Source organism: Prionailurus viverrinus, chromosome A3 (assembly GCF_022837055.1).
Source record: "Prionailurus viverrinus isolate Anna chromosome A3, UM_Priviv_1.0, whole genome shotgun sequence".
In the NCBI taxonomy this organism is placed as follows: domain Eukaryota; kingdom Metazoa; phylum Chordata; class Mammalia; order Carnivora; family Felidae; genus Prionailurus; species Prionailurus viverrinus.
This window is the reverse complement of record NC_062563.1, coordinates 60,420,807-60,443,039: the sequence shown is the minus strand read 5'-3', so window position 1 is coordinate 60,443,039 and position 22,233 is coordinate 60,420,807. Positions and strand designations below refer to the sequence as shown.

The 22,233-nt window shown below is 37.8% G+C and overlaps 1 protein-coding gene across 8 annotated transcripts in view; it reads right to left on the bottom strand.

The window, feature by feature from the left end:
- Positions 1-22,233, bottom strand: part of AFF3 (ALF transcription elongation factor 3) — a 572,861-nt gene that overhangs the window by 199,464 nt on the left and 351,164 nt on the right. For all 8 annotated transcript variants that reach the window (XM_047854476.1, XM_047854481.1, XM_047854474.1 and 5 more), the window contains one exon: positions 3,220-3,300. In XM_047854476.1, the coding sequence (XP_047710432.1) occupies positions 3,220-3,300 (81 nt within the window). The remainder of the gene's footprint in view (positions 1-3,219; positions 3,301-22,233) is intronic.

Sequence of the window (22,233 nt, the reverse complement as noted above, 5' to 3'; positions counted from 1 at the left end):
CCTACTGTCCCAGCATAATGTGACTACATTTACCTCACTGTGCCACTTACTGTTCCTTGCCTGGGTTGCTCTGCCCTGACCCCAGTGGCCCTGTGGTCCCTCCAGCATGCAGGCACTTTCACTTCCATCTGCCCAGAACTCCCTTCCTCGACTTGTCTGTGTAACTCACTCCTTCTCTTCCTTCAGCTCAAGTGTCACCTCCTTAGGATGGTCTTGCTTAAGCTCTCTATTTAATATTCATCCACCCCCATTCACCATCAGCATCCATTATCTTCCTTTCACTATACATCATAATCTAACATGTTATGTATTTTACTGCTACATATTCTGTTTCTCCCCACTTGGAAAATATAAGTCTACCAAAAAAAAAAAATCTAGCAGAATGAAAAGGAGTTCAGTAAACAGATATATATATAATCCAGTAGCATTCCTTTTCAATTCTCTTGAATAGATACCCAGGAGTGGAATTGCTGGATTATATGATAACCTGATGTTAAACTTTTGAGGAACTGTTAAAGTGTCTTTCAAAAAGGCTGCTTCTTTTTAGATCCTACCAGCAATTGATAACAGAGTTCCAGTTTCTCAATACTCTTGCCAACACTGAATATTGTTTGTTTGCCTTTGATTTTAGCCATTTAATAGGCTCTTAATTTTTTTATTTTTTATTTATTTTTAAGAGCGAGAGAGACAGAGTGTGAGCAGGGGAGGGGCAGAGAGAGAGGGAGACACAGAATCCGAAGCAGGCTCCAAGCTCTGAGCTCTTAGCACACAGAGCCTGTGAGATCATGACGGGAGCCGAAGCTGGATGCTCAACTGACTGAGCCACCCAGGTGTCCGTAGCTCTTAGTTTTTTTTAATGTTTTATTTATTTTTGAGAGAGAGAGAGAGAGAGAGAGAGAGAGAGAGCGAGAGCAAGCAGGACAGGGGCAGAGAGAGGGGGACAGAGGATCTAAATTGGGCTCTGCGCTGACAGCAGCGACCCCGATGTAGGGCTTGAACTCGCAAACTGCGAAATCATGACATGAGCCAAAGTCAGACACTCAACCAACTGAGCCACCAAGGTGCCCCTGATTTTAGCCATTTAAGTAGACACGAAAGAGTATCTCCCATGGTTCTGATTTGTATCTCTAATGATTAACAGTAGCAATAGTGTCTTTTCATATACTTAATCAGGCATTTGTAGATCTTCTTAGGAGAAATGGCTATTTAAATCCTTTGCCCATTCTTAAAATGAGTTATCTTTTTATTGGTGGGTTATAAGAGTTCTTTATATATTGTGTCACTACCTGGTTCAGTAAATAAAATTTTATTTGAACATAGCCACATTCATTCATTTAGGTATTGTCTGCAAAGCTTAAACTGTTTACAATGTTATCCTTTACAGAAAAAGCTTGTCAACTTCTGATTTAAAAATAAGTTATTGGGAAAGAATTAAAGAAATATACTGAAAAACAAAAACAAAAACAAATGGACAGTCCTGAAACAAATTCAATTGTTGACATAGGTGGCATTTCAAACCAGTGGTGGGGGTAGGGGGACATGGACTAATTAGTTGATAGTATAACAATGATTTCCTAACCACTGAAAAGAAGAAAGCTAGAATCCTATGTTATACCATCCACAAAAACTTTTTTAAAATCCAAAAACGAAACTATAAAAAATGAGAATAAAAGAGAGAACACTGTTAGAATGTTGGAGCAGGAAATAATTTTTCTCTGACATAAAAATTAAACACCTTACTAGTATAAAAGGTACATAAATAAGGTTGTAAGAAAATAGTTGCATCATATATAACAGACAAATGAATAAGATATAAGGAGTTCCTATAAATCATTTTTTAAAATTGGTAATGGATACAAATGGGCAATTTGTAAAGGAAAAACGGTCAATGCTCAAACTTCAAAGTAATTGGAGAAATGCAAATTAAAACAATGGGATATCAGTTTTTCACCCACACTACAGACAGAATGATATAAAACCAGATAATGTTAAACGTTGGCAAGATGCATAAAAAAGTACTATTGAAACACAGTCAAAGCTAAATATGGTTTCTCATGTTTCCAGCACCCAATTCCTATTCTAGATATCTGTACTAGAGATATTTAATAAGAGATATACAAGAGACATTACAAAAAATGTTGGTTGTGCTAATGCTTGTGATAACAACAAACCATAAACAATTTCAATATCCATCAAAAGGAGCTTGACCAAATAAACTACAGTTCATATGACAAAAGATTGTGCTGCTATTAAATAATGAAGAACATTTCCATGTATTTACTTGGAAAGATCTCCAAATACACTTTGTTAAGGGAAATGAAAGTCAGCTTTTAGAATGGAATTTACCACTGTGATAATTATAATGAAATGTTATTTTAATAATTCACTGTAAAAAGTTGCACTGTTGGTATTTAGCAATGATATGCATTCAAGGTATCTGAAAAACTCTTAGAAGAAATGTTTGTAGAACTATACCACTTAAGAGTTTTTTAAAACTGCATATGCACATATATGTATATAATGCACAGCGAAGATGGCTAAAAGGGTACACACCAAACTCTTGAGAGTAAACTCTGGGTAGGGAAATAAAATCTGGATGAGGGTATTGGACACTTTTATATTTTGCTTCTACTTGCATAATTTTATATTTATGAATATGTAGTTAAGTGTTAGTTGTATGGTGAAGAATAGAAAATAAAACCTATTAGACTCACATGTAATTTAAATAGATACATTGTGGCTGATTTTTTGAGTGTGTGCTTGTCCTTAGAAAATATGGAAATTTGTCTTTTAAAGTCCTAGAAAATATTTTAAGGTTTACAAAAGATCCCCAAGAGCAATGATATACTACATGTCTTCAATTCTAAGACATTGATTTTAAGATACATCATCAATTTAATAATAGCTTTTCAGGAGAAAAAAAAGACACAATCACACTGAATGTATAAAATGATTGTAAGATGCATTTCAATTTCACAAATGTTTTTAGATAAAATGACAATTATAATATGCATCACATTTTGCAGAAAGTATGGAAGTCAAAGCTTAATTTTCTCCTTTTGATGAATAAATACATGCTTGCAAATTGTTGAAAATCAAAGCCATATGCCTCTGGCAGGAATATTTACAGAGGAAAAAACAACCAAGGGAAAATCCACTATCCACTAAAAATCTCTGTGTGAGTAAAGCATATTCCTCCTGAGTGTTGCAAGATCTCACCTTATTTGGAAATGGAAATTTGCTTGGTTCCACTTTGCCAGGTGCTTGAACAGCAGAAAGTGGTGGGAGCCAGGTCATCTCCTAAAGAGAGGGAAAAAACACAGCTTTGTAATACAGAGATTATTTAAAGTCAGTAGCATATAAAACAGCTATATGAGCCTGCCTTAATACATGGAAGGGACAGGAATGAACAAGAGATGAATAAAGAATGAAAGGGATTTTTTAAAAAAGGATGTGAGACCCACTTTCATGATTTCTTTTCCTAATTTTACCAATTCTTGGTTCCATGGCTATCCCCATGCTCCCTTTATATCTTAAAAAGATCTGCAAGGCTGTCCTATTTTTTACTTCATTTAAGCTCCTGAGTAAAGGGACAACCCAGTAGTAAAAGCTCTATGGAAAATGCTGTACAAAGGGGGCTGCTTCTCTTGGACTTGATCCCACAAAATTTCACAGGGTGTTTCTGAAGGAATGTACAAAGTACTTCTGACTTTAGGGTCATTATTAGAGGACTTTTTTATTTTGTTCAAAACTAATATTAGTATGAGTTTTCAATAAGCCCCACATATCACTTTGGTCTTCATAAAAATTTCCTTCATGGAGAAGTAAAAAAACATATCACATGTATGAAATAGAGAAGTAAGTATCTTGCCATTTTTATAACACAGTATCAAGAATACAACTTCAGCTCAATGCACAGTCCTCTGTGGTATGTGTTTTGACACACACGTACACTGCACTGTATGAGAGAGAACGGTTGTTTATTCACTTATAGTTTTCTCCTCCAGTTCCACCTCCTGGAAGGGATGTGCAGTCACTAAGTGATTGTACAATTAAATTCAATCAATTTCTGATCACCAGGAAACTTACTCGGTGTTTACAAGTAGGGTTTTAACCCGTTTTTTTTTCCTTCCACCTTCAAACCCAAGCAAGCATAGAAACAGTAGTTGATCTGTTTTAAGCAAAGTGAGAAATTCTTTTTAGTTGAAGACATTTTCTCACCTCGCTTGGGAAAAAGGGATTCTGTCAGGTTTTTCAAGTCAAAGACATTCTTAAGGATGGTCTTGTGAGTTTTTGTTTTGTTTTGTTTTGTTTTGTTTTGTTTTGGTAACTCTCCTCCTTCAATACCTTAGATAGTGCAGACCCACACTGGGAGCAGACAGAGTCAAACCCACCCGGGGAAGTATTTATTGACCTTATTAACATCTCTCACCCACCCTAACACCTGTTCTGTAGGTGGGTTAAGCTCATATGCATTTGAGATGTCCCTTCTCCATTGTGCTGTTACCAAGGTGTTTCCAGTGGAAAGCAAAGGAAGATCCAGTGACCCTCTATGTCCCTCTCTCCTCTTAACTCTGCTCCCCAAGTCTTGGCCAGTTCTATCCTGTATCTATCCATGTTGTCTCTTTTGAGGTAGTTATGCAGGAATGCTGAGTTAGTGTCAAGGAACAGAGTGGGTGCTCAGTATATTTTTGGATGAAGGCCAAATTGGGACAGTATCTCTGCAATATCTCTACCATACTAATCACAACTTCACTACTTTTAACCTGAATTACTTTAATAGCTTCTTCACTGGTTCTTTCTTTTGCTGTTATTAATCCTTCTGCTACACTCCTGCCAACTTAATTTTTCTAGACTACAGATCCAGATGAAGAACTTCACTCCCCCAAAATTTTCACATCCCACTATATACATAACAATATGATGACGACCATGGCCACAATGACTCCTGTTGTGCTTTACAGTTTTCACAGTATTTCCACACAAGATTTTAAATTTACACTCAACCTTTAATTATTACTAATTATTATTACATCCATATTGCTCAAAGAGATTAACTGACTTGCCCAAGTTCACTCAATTCATAAATGCCACTGCTGAAATTTGCACATATATCTCATACCTCCAGCCCACTATTTGTCTTTCACTTCACTGCATTTGCTCTTAAAGACCTCATCCTAGTATTCAAGACCTTCTACAACAAAGTCTGTTTTCTGCCTTGTGCCTTTTTATTAATCTACACGCACAGTACGTATAAGAAAAACTACACCTCTGTTTTCATTGACACTATACTTTTGTGTGTGAATGTCCTGCCCTCATATGCACTTTGGATTTCTATCCATCCACTAAGGCTCATCTTAAACATCATCTATGTCTTGAGGCCTTTGCTGATTCCCCTTCCATTCCAAGATGATACGACGGTTCCCTTCTCATGCTCCTCCAAAAGTATTTGTTTTTCTCTCTTGTAGTACCTGTTAGATTATTTTTTGTCTTACAGTTTTATGAGTACATACCTCAATCTGCACACAACCATTTCTCCCTCTTTCCCCTCCCATTCCTTCCTCCAAAGTAGAACAGAAATCATACTTAGGAATCTCAATAATATGTTTCAATAACATTCAGATCTATTAAACATAATCCTATAAAGAAGGACTGAAAATTTCTTCAGAGAGGGATACTGCCAACATGTCTTTGTGTAGACTGAAGCACATTATAAATACTAAACACTCAAAATTAACTCACTGAATTGAACTGAACACCCATATTTCAATGCAAAACTGCTCACTAACTTTATTTTAATTCTAACTATTTCTATGTAATTTTTCAACCTAATGAGTTCTGCTAAATATATGAAGGAATGATAAACGGGTTGCTTAAAACATTTAAATCTTTAGAATTTCCAAAAAAAACATAAGAATTCTTTACACAAACTATTTAAATATATACTTTAAAAATCAATGTGTGATGATTTTTTAAAAGATTGATCATTTATTATGTAAAAATTCTCCATTAGGGTTAGATGGGAAAATTAAGAACAAATAGATTATTCCTATTTCCTCTTCTGTCACACTAGCTCAGTGAGCTTAGGTAAGTGACATCTTGAGTAAATTGTAGTGATTTTAAAACCACAGACTTAGGAATCAATCAAATCTCAGCTTGTAGTATTTTAGAACCAGAGGAAATAGAGATGTTAACAATCTCATGGTTTAATCATGAAGATTAAATGAGATAATACATATAAGGAGCATAGCATGTTCCTTTATGTTTAATCACTCTATAAAAGACAGTACTGATTAACATCAAACTGAGTTTCAGAATTCTGGGTCTCTAAACTGAGAAACAGAATTTCTCTCTGAGCTTTAGATATTGGGATACTGAGATGAGAGACTACATGGGAAAGTGTTTTGATAAAAGAATGAAGTATTATGCAAATGTAACCTGCAATTAAGCTAGCAATTATTAACACAAACTACAGAGTACTAAAACAGAAACTTATTTAAAGCAATTACCATGATTCCTAAGAAAGAATCATAATAATGATTCTTTACACTGTCCCTAAGTTTTCTCATGGGAACAGAGCCTTGACATAATAATAATGAGATTTGTTTTTTTTTTTAAGCGTTTAATTTATACCTGTTTCTAGTAGTTTAAAATGTAAACAAAGGTATAATTTTTGATAACTTCTAAAATTTCACTTAGTTTGTCTCACAAAATATTCTTCACAGGAAAAGATTCCTACCCATTGCAAGGTCATCAATCCCATGCCACTGTGCCCATTGTCCCCCACCCCACTCATGCTCTTGACTTCCTCTCCTCAACCATCCCATCATCACAGTGGCTATCCTGTAGCCACTTCCTGGATCACAGAAGTAATGTAAGGCCAATTACTCCAGAGTTTAGGTAGTTGCTTTCTGAACTTCTAATGTCCCTTGCCACTTCTTTGTCTGCCTTCCTTCCTTTTTGATTTTCTTGCCACTTAGGAATGAGGTCACACCCTATTCCTCAACACTGAGAGGGCCTCAGTTTTGAGCTTAGGTTCCTTAGCCAACTGGTAGGATTAAGAATAAGACATATCTGTCTTAACACAGCCTCACTAGTCCCATCTCTCCAAGCAGATGTCTAGTTACCCAAAGGATATATTTCAGGGTGTCTTCTTATTTCTTATATAGGCTTAAAATGCCAAGTCTCTTTATAGTAAATACACTCACTTTTCTGCTAAATGAAGTAACAGATGGTTCAATGATAACGGTATAGAATACTGCATTTCATTAACTGTCCAACTTTTTTTTTCTATCCTCCTTATACTGGTTTTCTGAAGGCCATGGGGCATACAGGCCAGTGTCCATTTTCACATCTATTTTACTATAAGATTGACCTTGAGTCCCAAGAGTCCAGAGCTTAAAGGTGAGCAGCCTTTCATGTACTCATTTTGCACAACCCTCTCCCTCCATGCAGCTCCCCACTTACTCTGGTGTCACCTTCATCAGCCTGTCCTAGGACAAATGGTCAGAGGCTTAGGGCATCCATTCATTAAGCAGTGTAGCTCTTTGTTATTCGAGGCAGTTGAATTTTAGCCTGAAATCTTAGTGTTCAAAATATACAGTATAAAGATCCGCAAAGTATAGTTAGTTTGCAAACAGAGGAAACCAGAAAATTTTTGAACAACATTTAAATTTCCCTATTAAAATCAGCAAATAGAGAAATACTTTCCCTGGTCTCTCTCCTTGCCTACTGTCTCCCCACTACAATCTATCCTGATCACTGTCACCCAAGTGTTTTATTTAAAATAGTTACTATGCTACACTTACTCAAAAGCTTCCAGTGACTCTGGTCCAAGCATTCAAGATGCTCTGTCATATGGTGCCATCAAGAAATACTGCAGTGTTACTGCTTGTTACTTTTCTGTACGGTCCTCCCCACAAGCCAGATGGGTTTACTTCTTGTCCTGCCCTAGGTTTTCCTATCCTGACATTTTTTTGCTTTTCCTTTCATGTTTTTCCAACTTCACTTATCTCTTCATTCTTTCTCATCCCTCGTCTCTTTATGAAGGTCACTGACCAGCGTGATCCTTAGCGAGAGCCATACCCTCCACCTCTCCATTACTGTGATCTGTGTCCCCTACTTAACATTTCCATGCTACCTGGGGCTGTGACTTTACCTTTCATGTGTTACCACTATCAGATTATGAATTTATAACCCTTGTTAGATTAGAGTAAAACCTCAGTTTGTGGGCATAATTCATTCCAAAAACATGCTTGTAATCCAAATCACTTGTACATCAAAGCGAATTTCAAGAACCGGTGGCTCAGTTGTGACCATTTGATGTTTGGCATCACATACACATATTGCAAGATATCGCTCATTTATCAAGTTAAAATTTACTAGAAATGTTCACTCATCTTGTGGAACACTCCCAGAACACGTTACTCACAGTCCAAGGTTTTACCGTATAATCTGTTTGAGGGAAGGGATTATGTCTTTTAAACTCTCTTATAGCTCTCTGGAGGCCTAGCACAATGGATAGAGTAATAGGAATTCATTTAATTTCCCTGGGATTCTCTTTTCTCTCCTTCTAGAATGATAACACCAATAAGCTATACTTGTCCTACGAAACACATATGATGGTTGCCAGGATTGAGAGCGACTGAATATCTTCTTTCTCTTTCAGCAATGTTTCAACATCTGCTGCCAACTCAGAGGTCTGCTAAAACGGGGTGTCTACCTCCACAGGCCTGGCAGATGACCATAGCTAACTCCAGCATTCTTTGTGCTCAGAAACTCACTCTTCTCAAAATAAAACACTGGTTTAATTCCATCACTTGGGAACAAAAATACAAACTGCCAAAGTCGACTTTTATGTATGGCGGTGGCTGCTGCAGATCAGAGCACTATTTTGTTTTCAGTTTCACACAAATTATTTGTGTTATGACACTCTTATCAGATAAGTGCTTCCAACAACAGAAAAGTGTAATAAAAATTACATATCCTTTAAATGCGGGTAGCTAACAAGAGTACTGTATCTGGTGAAGGGAAACACTCTGGAAGGCCCATACCTGGGATTCAGAGCAGCAGCTCTTGAGTAAGAAAAACTGGGGGAAGCACACAAATCCTTCCCTAATGGGGTTAGAGAGTATATTCTAATTGTCAATCCATCCCTGGACTTTAAATAGACTTCAAGGTCAAACTCAAAGGTTGGGCAGATTTTGGCTCTGAACAAGCAGGCTAAAGTTTTACCCTAAATCAACAAAAATTCAAGAACATCCTCATTTTGTTACTATAGTAAAAGACCTATAGTATGAAAAATAATAGTAAATATAATGTATTCATGTCCATTAAGAATAACAACAATCATTATCTTGACGGAAACACTACTCATGGAAACCTTTTAGAAAAATAGCTGCTGAAAAAGGAAAGTACTTTCTTCTATTTTTTTACAGTACAGCTTAGGCTGCTAAAATTATAACTAAGCAAATAACCAATAAAAATGTATAATTGTAGCATTACCAAAAATCATAGTGAAATCTTGTTTCTTCATATTGAAAACCCAGGAATATGTCCAATTTGGACTAAAACTGGCCTGAGAAGGGGATTCCCAGGAGCTGTATTTTCTGGTCTTATACATGTCTCCTGGAGAGAAGAATCTCAGATTTGGAACACCAACTAATCTAAGCCAGAGCCTTTTAATTTAAGGCTATCCCCATGTTCTCAATGAGGTTAATCATCAATGGATAAAATGGAGGACGCACCACATAGGTCAAGATTAATGGCATCAATTTGAGAAGCAGTTTTCAATTCAGCTGTCACAGATTGAGAAAGACAAGGAGAACACCTGCGTTAGAAAACAGTATGACCCCATGGGCCTATGCGGGGAAGGCAAGCACTGGGGACTGAAAAACACAAAAGCCTTCAACCTGGAAATTTCAAGGGTGTCTTAGGTGGGTGCATCACACTTGCTCCTTGGGCCATCAGATTTTCAGTTCTCTGATACCACACTGTGTCTGGCCTTTCATTATTTCCTTCACGTGTAAAGAGTATGATTTCTTGTAAGGAAATCCATCCTGTGCACTAGAGACCCACGTCTCAGCTCCCTGACTTCAGCAACCCTGTAAACTCTGGACTCTCCAATAAGGATTAGAGGATAGCTTAAGGATAAGAGCACTGACTGAAGTCAAAATACAGCTGCCATTCCAAAAATTTATTTCATGCTAGATCCCTTCATTTTAGACTTTTCTGAAGATTTCTTGTTCTAGATGCAGTTTTGTTGTTTTTCAGTTTCTTTGGGGGCAGGAAGATGGATGTAACTTGTTTTATTGTCTTGTCTCTCTGTGTTAAGAGCATTGTTTTATCTATTTCCCTGGGACTTTCTGGAAAAATAAGAACCATACAATTCCACAATTCATTTTTAGATTCACCTGGCTTTTAACATTCATTTTTTCTCCCGGGCTTAAAAATATTATAATTTCTATTCTTTAATTGTGGGTTGTCTCTAGAACTAAACATTGTGTTAAAATGTTAAAAGTAGTGGGGCGCCTGGGTGGCGCAGTCGGTTAAGCGTCCGACTTCAGCCAGGTCACGATCTCGCGGTCCGTGAGTTCGAGCCCCGCGTCAGGCTCTGGGCTGATGGCTCAGAGCCTGGAGCCTGTTTCCGATTCTGTTTCTCCCTCTCTCTCTGCCCCTCCCCCGTTCATGCTCTGTCTCTCTCTGTCCCAAAAATAAATAAACGTTGAAAAAAAAAATAAAAAAAAATGTTAAAAGTAGTAAAATCACTTTGGGTTCTTGGAATTTAAAGAGGGTTTTGATGTTGAGTGTACAGCTGTAGGAACTTAACAACTCTTGTTAAACCCAGGTGACAACTTCACCCCAGAGTTCCTGCTGCAACACACAGACACCTGCTAGTTTCCTGCACTCTTAAAAACCTTGTGCTCCTGTTGAGAAGCATTAATTAGTGTAATTTTAAAAGATGCTTTCAAAAAAAAAATAAAGCATTCGGCGGGGCAGTAAGAGGATTTCCCACATTCTGAATATGGGACTGGTATTTTCCTGTACCATTTCTTTTTTGAAAAAATTTTTAATGTTTATTTGTTTTTGAGAGAGAGACAGACAGAGTGAGAGTGGGTGAGGGGCAGATAAAGAGGGAGACACAGAATCCGAAACAGGCTCCAGGCTCTGAACTGTCAGCATAGAGCCCAATGTGGGGCTTGAAACCACAAACTGTGAAGTCATGACCTGAGCTGAAGTTGGGACATTCAAACGACTGAGCCACCCAGGCACCCCTTTCCTGTATCATTTCTAAGAATAAGTCATATTAAGTCTAGGTTTACGAGAAATGAACCAAATTCCTAACCAGCTCATAAGAAAGGTCATGTTATTAATGGTGCCACTGTCACCTTACTTCTGCTCTACATAACACCTTTTTTGTGACAGCACAAACAACCAGAAATTAGCCCTCCTACTAGATATATAGACTAATTAATCCTAGAACTAGCTGTGGTTTGCAATAATCAAACTGCTCTTTCATACGTATCTAAGGGTAAAGAAGGTATTATTTGGGACAGAGAGGAAGACGGTGGAGGCCAGGAGGGGGAAGAGGGTGATAATTACATTCTTGGCCATGTTTTCCTCTTACTTATGTTCCTGACCCCCTTCCACAGACAGATAATCATAAAAGTGCATTCGCCAAAACCCATCTCTCAATTATAGAGAAGTGGAATGGCAGAACAGGTTTGGAGTCAGCATCTGAGAAACCACGTGTCATCTTGTCCCTGCCGTGAACCAGCAGAATGACCTTGGGCAAGTTTGCTTTTCTGATTATTGATGTCCTCATCTGTAAATTGGTGTTAATAACCCTATCTTGTAGGATTACTAAAAGGGTTAGTGACAAACAAACAGAGTGCATAGTGTCTGGCAAAAAGTAGGTGCTCCAAAGAAGGTGATTATGGCTGTATCACTACCTTTATAATTAGCGTTGGCAGCTTTTGGCTTAGACTTTGTGAAGAGATGGGGATGGCTATAGGAGAAGGCATTTATGAGTTTGTTTTTTAATCTATTTCACTCTGTTAATTATTTAATATTTAACTGGTTAATTATTCATAGTCAAATAGAAGGCATAATGAAAGTGTGCTTATTAAACAATAATTTGCTTCCCTCACTCCCTTTGCTACTAAAGCACCATGTGCATAAAGAGGGGGGTGCTGTCTCATTGTCTGGTATTTTTCTGAAATGGGACAATTAGTAATAAGTGGAATGCATTCTCTTTCCAAAATTTGGTTTGGGGTTCTTAAGAGATTAGAAGCTTTGTTTTTATGCCTATAGACTACTACTGCAAGTACTGACCTGAGAGCTCTTCTAAAATGATCTGAAGGAGGCAATGGGGAAACATGAATATAGAGACAGAAAGCTACTGGATCATGGTGGTAGGAGTTGACATCAAGGCAGGGCACAGAGCAAGGCAGGCAGGCAGGGTAAGAAGAGAACCAGAGAGCCACTGGGGCTAAGATAAAAGTCCCTGGTACAGTAGGATGTCTGGTTCCCCAGAGGGAAGGCAAGTCTCAGCAGCTGTGCTGCCCTTAGCCCAACCTTGCTGATGGTGCACGCCTTTCTCCCTTTCAAGTCCTTTCCCAGCTAAGTTCCCTTCGAACATGCAGGTTTCTATTAACTTCACCCAAGTATTTCTTCTCAGTTTGAGGGGTAATTTAGAAATCACTGAGTGGCATTGCCCTAGCTAGCAGGGATATTTCCTCATCTTATGGATGGATGTAAAAGGCAGGATGACTTTAAAAAAATACAGGAAATGTCTACTGAAGTATTCCAGATACAGACAGCCAAATCAGGAGGAAGAAGGAAAGCTGGTTAGTTTTGGAGAGACCATCTTTTTTTTTTCTTTTTAAACCATGAGGTTAATATATCCTGAAAAAGGGGAAGCAAAAGATTAAAATACTTTCCACCAGAAGTTCATAGGTCTGCAAGAAAAGAGAAGTTAGGGCCAAAATAAAAACAGAATGATAACTACTTTTCTTAGAAGAAAAGGCAACAAAAAAGACTGAGTTAGTATAGTCTGTAAAGAGCTTATCCCTTGGGAAAAGATATTCTGTGAGAACAAAGAAATGAAGATAAAAGACGAAGGCACCAAATTAATGATGTCTAAGGAAGATAAGATCCTGAACTCAGATGCTGTGTCTTGAAAGGGGGGAAAGAAAAGACCTTAAGGAAATTAGGAAGCAAAGATGATCTTGCAGATGTCTCCATGGGGAGAAAGTGAGAAGGAAGGTTCAGAATACACAAAAGCAAATGGACAATCTACAAATTTGAGACAGATGTTTCTATTCCTTGATCCTTGCTGACAACACCAGACATAGTTTCCTGTCTTGAGAAGAGGTCTACAATCATGCTGAATAGTTTATGACTAGTTAGACCAATCAATTCAGTTTCTACTAGTGCATCCAGATGTACATTCAACTGAACTCATTTCTAACCATCCACTATGTACCAGGTGCAACACTATGTTCTGGGGATGCAACACAGAATACAACGCACATGGAATTGTGAGCACCAGTGGGGCAACAAGCAACAAACAGTGAACACTGTAAACACAATACATCCATATTCCTCGTGGCTGCTATGTTTTTATTTCTTCTGGTTTTCTCATGGAGCCACCCCAGCCACCAATGTCTATCCTGGCCATAATGGATGCTGGTTGAGGTATCATAGTTCTCATGGTTGTTGCATTGGTCTAATGTGTCTAATTAGTTTGGCAAAAAAGAAGAATAAGTTGCTGTGTCAGACATCCAAGGGGCTACCTTGTGGAAAAAACATTACATGCGGCTCATGGAGACACCCAACATAATTAGAGGCAACTTGTTAAAGCTCTCAGGAAGAGTTTGGTTTCTATAAACTTTCTAACAATTTCTGACAATATTCCACAGGTGCTTTGTGCTAAGTACTGTTTTAGGTGCTGGAGACACAGCTGCAAATATGATCCCCATCCTCACGGATGCTACATTCTGGCAAAAATGAGATAGACAGTAAACATGTACATAACTTTATATAGTATTATATAACATAACACAATGCAGTTTAAGTTAGTATAATATAATATAATATAATATAATATAATATAATATAATATAATATAAATAATATAATAACCATTAAAACTACTCAGTGGTAAACTAGCCATTTCTTAAAATGGTGACCTGCATATCTTGGAAGCATTTGAGATCACCACAGCGAGAGGTCTCTGGGAGTCCCAAGTTTGGAGTACCTACTTTCTTCTGATTAGATGGGGCCACGTTGGGGGGACTTGAGGCAATCCCTGCCCTCTCTGTTTGTATCTATTCCTGACTCAGTGAAGTTCTTAACCGCACATGTAATCTCTGTTAGGCTAGGACACATGATTTCAATTTAATTTTTAATTTAATTGAAAAATTATCTTCACTGCATCTTTCTGTTTACATAAATAATATATGTTTCTTGTTAAAAGTTAAACATTGTAAAAATATAAAATGCAGGAAAGTGAAAGCCACTCAGGATCCTAACAACTATGGAGAATGCTCAGAATGAACAGTTTCAAGCACTGGGTACTTATCCAATTTTTTATATATTTATACTAATATGGGGATTATCCATATATTTTTAATGAGGTCATACTGTTCGGTGACTTAATCATTTTCATCTTTAATTTCTTCTTTGCCAATACAACTGATAAATGTATCTTCTTTTGAAAGGCTACACAGGCAATCCACTGCCTGGAAGTACTATAGTTTATTTAATCTGACTGGAAGTATGATAGTTTATTTAATCAAGTGATGGAGAGTTGGTTTGTTGCCTTTTTTCGTGACTATAAACCATACTTTGGAAAAAAATCCTTGTACATCGATCTTTTCATGGCTCTATATTACTTCCAGAGTATAAATTCCTTGTATAGAATTTCTAGGTCAAATGGCGTAAATATTTCAAATGCTAATATATTTTCAAATTGTTCTCTCAAAATGGTCTATTAATTTACATATCCTGTAACAGTATATGAAAGCCCTTTTCATATGAAAAGTATATGAAAGTTTCTAAAGACTTTTATTAATACTCTTCTTAAAAATCCTATTTGCAGTGGCTACTGGACCAAAATGGTGGCATAGGAGGCTACTGAATTTCCCTCCTCTCATGGACACACTGAATATACACCTACATATGGAGTAGTCTCCTCTGAGAGAAATCCAGGAACTAGATGAGTGAATTCTACATGTCAGGTGACAGAGAAAATGTCCACATTGAAACAGGTAGAAAAGGCTGAGACTCATGCCATAAATACCATCCCTGGCACAGCATATAACTGGGAGGAAACCCCTAAGTCCCAGCTTCTCTCTGAAGAGCAAAGGGTATGGGTCACATAGCTAGCACCCCAAATTTGAAGGCTTCCATTTGAGGGGTGGGCCCCCAAATCACCTAGCTCCAAAAGCCAGCAAGGCTCACATTCATGAGTCCCACAGGATTACAAAAAACACAGAAGCAGTCATTAAGGGATACAGGAGCGTTTGTGGCTATACACCTGGGCAAAGTGCAGAGGTAGCAGGCAAAGATTCCCATCTCCCAGTTTCTCCCTGGATGGAATAAGAGTGCATGTGTTCCAGAGGGGCTGGCTTCTGATCAATGTGCATCTAAGTGCTAACTACAATCCTCCCCTTTGGGACACTGAAAAGTCTTGGCATACTCTCAACTACTGGGAGCCACTACAGAGCCAAAATGGCAGCTTGGACAATCACAAATGTTTGAGAGGTAACCAGGAGCTCAAACTGGGTGGGTTGACTGGACTCAACTATACAAAACCAGTCTGTCAAGCCAGGGAGAGGTGGCTGTTTTATCTAATATGCAGAAACAAACACAGAACATCTCAGAAAGGAAGAAACTGGGAACTGTGTTCCAAACAAAAAAAGATAAATCTCCAGAAACCAATCCTAATGAAACAGAGATAAGTGATTTATCCAATTGAAGGTTCAGAGTAATATTTATAAAGATGCTCACTGAGGTCAGGAAATCAATTTATAAACAAAGTGAGAATTTCAACAAAGATGTAGAAAATATTAAAAGGTATGAAAAAATCACAAAACTGATGAATGTAATAAATGAGTTGGAAAATTTAATAGAGGGATTGAACAGCACACTAAACCAAGAGGAAGAAAAAAAAATCAGTGAACCTGATAACAGGGCAGTGGAATTCATCCAATAAGAGGTACAAAAAGAAAACAAAAAGAATAAAAAAGAGTGAGCTAGCTTAAGGGACTTATAGGACACCATTACATGTACCAATATATATTATGGGGATCCCAGAAAGAGAAAAGAGAAAAATGGGCTGAAATTTACTCAGATAAATAATAACTGAAAACTTCTTTAAGTTGAAAAAGGAAACAAACACCCAGATCCAGGAATCCCAGAAAGTGCCAAAGAAGATGAAGTTCCAAAGAAGAAGAAGTTTCCAAAGAAACTCATGCTGACACATATTATAATTAAACTGTCAAAAGCTAAAGACAAAGAGAGAATCTTAAAAGCAGCAAGAAAGAAGCAACTTGTTACATACGAGGGAAATACCACAATATTATCAACAGATTTTTCAGGAGAAACCTTGCAGGCCTGAAGGCAGTGGGGTGATACATTCAAAATGCTGTCACAGAAAAAAACCCTGCCACCTGAGGATACTCTACCTGAAAAAATCCTTCCATCATCACTAGACCAGCCTTTTAAGAAATGTTAAAGGGAGTTCTTCAATATGAAGGGATGCTAATTAGTAACATAAAAATACAAGAGAGAATAAAACTCACTGGTTAAGGTAAATATGTAGTTAAATACAGAATACTCTAATCTTATAGTGGTGGTATATAATTACCTATAACTGTAGTATAAGGCTAAAAGCCAAAAGCATTAAAAATAACTACAACAATTTGTTAATAAATGCACAATATAAGAAGATGTAAACTGTGAAACAGAATAAAAGACCTAATACAAAAAAATTCCTAGAAGAGAACACAGGGAGTAAGTTCCTTGACATTGATCTCTCAGTTTTGACACAAAAAGCAAAGGCAATAAATGCAAGAATAAATAAGCAGGACTCCATCAAACTAAAAGCTTCTACACAGCAAAGGAAACATCAACAAAATGAAAAGAAAACTTGTGGCGTAGGAGATTTGCAAACCACATATCTGATAAATATCCAAAATGTATAAGGAACTCATACAACCCAAAAGCCAAAAAAAAAAAAAAAAAACCAAAAAACAAGTAACCCAAAGATCTGAACAGACATTTCCCAAAGAAGACATACAGATGTACAACAAGTATATGAAAAGGAGCTCAGAATCACTAATGATCAGAGAAATGCACATCAAAACCACAATGAACTATCACCTCGCATCTGTTAGGATGTCTGTTATAAAAAAGATATGAGATGAAAAATGCTGGCAAGGATGTGGAGAAGATTAAGCCCTTGTACACTGTTGCTGGGAATGTAAAGTGGTACAGCTACTATGGAAAACAGTATGGAAGTTCCTCAAGAAATTAAAGTAGAACTGCTACATGATCTAATAGGCTCACATTTGGGTATTATATCTAAAGGAGATAATCATTATCTCAAAGACGTATTTGTATTCCCACGTTCATTGCAGCATTATTCATAATAGCCAAAGAACAGAAACAACCTAAGTGCCCACTGATGGATGAATGGAAAAAGAAACTGTGGTATGTATATACAATGGAATATTATTCAGCTTTAAAAAAGAGAAAATCTTGCCTTTTGTGATAACATGGATGGACCTTGAGGAAATTATTCTAAGTAAAATATACTAAACAGAGAAAGACAAATACTGTCCAGCATCACTACAGGTGGAATCTAAAGAAAGTTGAATTCATAGAAACAGAGAATAGAATGGTGGTTGCCTGAGGTTGGGGTTTGGGAAAAATAGGGAGAGGTTGGTAAAAGAGTACAAACTTTCACTTATAGGATAAATAAAGCCTGAGACCCAAATGTATAGTTGTTAATAATGTAATGTAAATACTGTATTGTATAAATGAAATTTGCTGAAAACTTAAAAAAAAAGGTGAAATGACAGAAGTGTTAATTAACTTCATGGTGGAAATATTTTCACAAGGTATATGTATATCTCATCATCATGATGGACTCTTTAAATATATTATAATTTTATTTATCATTTATACCTCAACATTTTTTTACCTCATTGCCTTTATTTATTTATTAATAAATAATATTTATTTATTTATTTATTGTTTATTGATTTATTGATTTATTTATTTAAAAAAAATTTTTTTTTCAACGTTTATTTATTTTTGGGACAGAGAGAGACAGAGCATGAACGGGGGAGGGGCAGAGAGAGAGGGAGACACAGAATCGGAAACAGGCTCCAGGCTCTGAGCCATCAGTCCAGAGCCTGACGGGGGCTCGAACTCACGGACCGCGAGATCATGACCTGGCTGAAGTCGGACGTTTAACCGACTGCGCCACCCAGGCGCCCCTATTGATTTATTTTTGAGAGACAGAGCGCGCAGAGGAAGGGCAAAGGGAGAGGGAGAGAGGCTTGATCTCAGGACCATGAGATCATGACCTGAGCCAAAATCAAGAGTTGGATGCCTAAACAAATAAGACACACAGGGGCCCCACTGCCAATTTTATAGGAAAAAAAAATGCTTGAACTGTTGCTTTGATTGCATCTCTAATTATTAGTGTAGCATATTTATTAGGCATCTTCTTTTCCTATTCCTGAAATACCTTTTTATATCTTTGCCTGTTTTGACATCAGAGTATTTAGAAATTAGCTCTGTTTATCTGTCAGGTTGTCACATAAATACATTTTCAAATCTATGGAAAGAATTCCTGAAGTAAAAATGGACAAGAAAACTTGGAAGGAAAAGCAACTCTTTAGAAGAAAAGGTGAACCATACAAATTTTATCTTTGAAAAGTATTTAATATAATTACCAATATGTGACAATTTTATTATATAGCAGCAAACGTGTCTAAATATTGAAACCTGATCACAAAAAATATTTATTGTAATAAAAGCCTAAATAAAATAGGACAGTATTATTCCAATTGAACCAAAAGATGTTTGAGTGAGTGTATACATGTAAGGGAGTGAGTCAGCAGGTGGGTGTGTTTGTATGTTTGTGTGTGATTGTTGGCTATACAATGGGTATGAGGGACCTTACCAGGGTGATAAAATCTGAAACTATATAAGGGTGATGGTTGCACACTCTAAATTTACTATGAATCACTGAATTGTACACTGGAAATGGGTTAGTTTTTTGATATATAAACTATGCCTCAATAAAGTCATTTAAAAGGGAGAGCTAGGTAGTGCTCAATTACGCCCTGCAGATTAGAGTAGAATAGTGGTACTGATAAGGTAAGGACCCTTTTGACTTAGGGAAGGAGCCACAGAGGAGTAGCAGGTTTTTGGTGGAGGGTCAGAACCCACATAAACATGTCCCTGATGGTAGTGGGAGTAAGGAAGCCAGCTTGATGAGGGGAGCATGGAGGGTGGTACTGGGTGGTAGTGAGTGCCCTGGCAGGGACTGAGATGAACCTGGAATGGGTAACATGCACTCAGATAATGGAAGCGTATAATGGAACAACTCAGCCAGTGAAGAGATCTAAGCCTGGGTGTAATGACAAGAGTGGTTCTCACAAGAAAGAAGGTTGGCACAAGTGGGATGCATCAAGAAATTGCTAGAAATGCAAAATTCCAACTAAACATTTAAAAAATGTTACCTTGTTTAAAGCATATTTATATTTTAAAACTTAATGCTTCAGAGTTCCTAGAGACAAAGAGAACAAAAGCACTGGGCTCAGAATGAGGAGAGACTGAGGCTGGTCCCAGAGCCATAGGGAACCATGGAACCAGGAGGGTGGGGGATGAGGGCACCTGGCTCAGAGAAGTTATCTACCCAAGGCCACCAAGTCATTCTGTGGCTCACCTAGAATATGAAACAAAGGCTTCTGCATCTTTGCATTTGCCTTCAGTTTGTAACTGGGGTTTGGTAAGAAGTAGATAAGATACCATATTTCATATTATTTCATAAATAGTATGATGTAGAACAAGTAGCATCAGCAGTAGTTAAGTGTAAGTATCATCTATACACTATTCTAGCATTATTGGTTCTCTTAGCATTTCTTACTCAACCCTGGTCTTCAACCCTTCTTTCCCTACCTTTCCTCTCACCAAAAATAAACAAGAAGTGGGACAAAAGAGAAAAAAGGGAAGGGAAAGAAAAAAGCAGAGATCAGAATTAGGTGAAGTGGGCAGGTGAAGGCAAGTATACTAGGAATCAGGACACCTTGCTCTGTCCTTGACCAGGATGTGTGCTTGACTTACCTGGGCCTTTGGTTTCTCATCTGTGAATATTGTAAGGAGAGATGCAATAATCAAAGACCTACCAAAGGAACTCTTAGACTCTTAGATGGAGCCTACCCAACTCCATCTCAAGAGCAACTGTGTATACACATAGCAAGATTCTTGCTGAAGTTTACACAGAAATTACCTGGCTACGTTCAGCTCTTCTGAGTGACAGAAATGGAAAGTAATTACTCTGGAAACCTGGTCTTAATACACAGCCAAGGTCTTAATGTTCTCAGATTCTCTGGAATTTGCCTCTTCCCTTTTCTTGTTATTTCTTTTGTATCTCTTCAGGATGACATGGTGACAATTTTTAAAAACAATTTGTTTTGATCAGCATCGAGTCATCTGGTTAAGCCAAGCACCATTTTTACTTCAGAGTTAAACAATCACGCTCTAATTCTTAAATTGCTTCCCCACCCTGGGGAAGTTCATGTCCAAGTCTCTGACATGTAATTCTAAAACCATCTATCATGAAATATATTTGAGCGCAAGGAAGTTAGGGCAACTGCAGCTAGGGGAAAGGTCATTAATCCTGATGCCAGATTAATCTTCCCTAAACACTTTTTCTATCATGCCACCTGTCTCCTTAAGAGTCTGCTTAATTGAGAGGGCCCCTGATTGCCCATTAGACTAGGTCCCACTTCTCAATCTTGTCTCAGGCCCTGCCTGACTTTGACATGTCCAGCATGCTCCTTCCAGGAGCCGTCATTTAGGCAAGTCAGGTTCTCCATGCTGCTCATAGTAAGGGGGCTCTGTGCATCTCACCTTGTAGGGCTTTGCTCAAATGTTGCCCATCTGCCTTCACTTCCCTGTCCACATCCTACCCTTCCATCACATATCAGTTCAGAGCCCATACTGTTCAGGAAACGTCTGCTTCCGTCTTCTTTTTCCCAACCTTTCCTTCCTCTGAATGTCTATAACACTAACAATTTATAGCACCCAATCTGCCACTGAATGAGATTACAGGTAAGCCTTCGGAGGGCAGAGACCCCCTCTTTCGTTCATTGCTACATCTCCAGGACCTACCCTCACACAGTGTCCATAGAAGGTACTTGCTACACAACTCCTGAATGAATGAATGATTACTTAGCATATGAGATGTGAGGAGGTAATGATTGTTAAACTACCATGCTATAACATACACTCATGATTTTTTGCTGTCAAGCAGGTAAGTCTTTTCTTCCAACAGTGCTGGGACAGCTCAAAATGTTTCTGAAATTTCTCTTTGGGAACTGTTCTACATCATGGTCCTTTGAATTCCTGGGGGAGGAGTGTGTCGGGGGGAATCTCAGTGTATAGAGTGGATATGAATTCAGAGAGAGTGAAAAGTCACTTAGAATCAAACCTCAATAAACTGCCTAATCAAGCTAAGGAGAGCTATTTTGGATCAAAACCCAAGTAAGGATGCTGGTTCCTCCCTGTTCATCTTCCTTGCTCTCAAGGAGAAAGTAGTTCTAGGAATGCTTGAGAGATGACATCATGAGAATGAGTGTTTAACTTCTCAACAAGACTTTTTGAATGAATTAAAAATATCCCACATATGAATATTTCCTTTAAAGATGAACCTAGCAGGGCACCTGGGTGGCTCAGTCGGTTGGGCATCCGACTTCAGTTCAGGTCATGATCTCATGGTTTGTGGGTTCAAGTCCCGTGTGGGGTTCTGTGCTGGGAGAGCCTGCTTTGGATTCTGTCTGTCTCTCTCTGCTTCTCCCCACTCATGCTCTGTATCTCTATCCTTCAGATATAAAAATTAAAAACATTAAAAAAAAGATGAACGTAGCAACTAAGCACATAGTAGGAACTAAATCAACACCCACTAATCTAATCTTATTAACGGCTGTA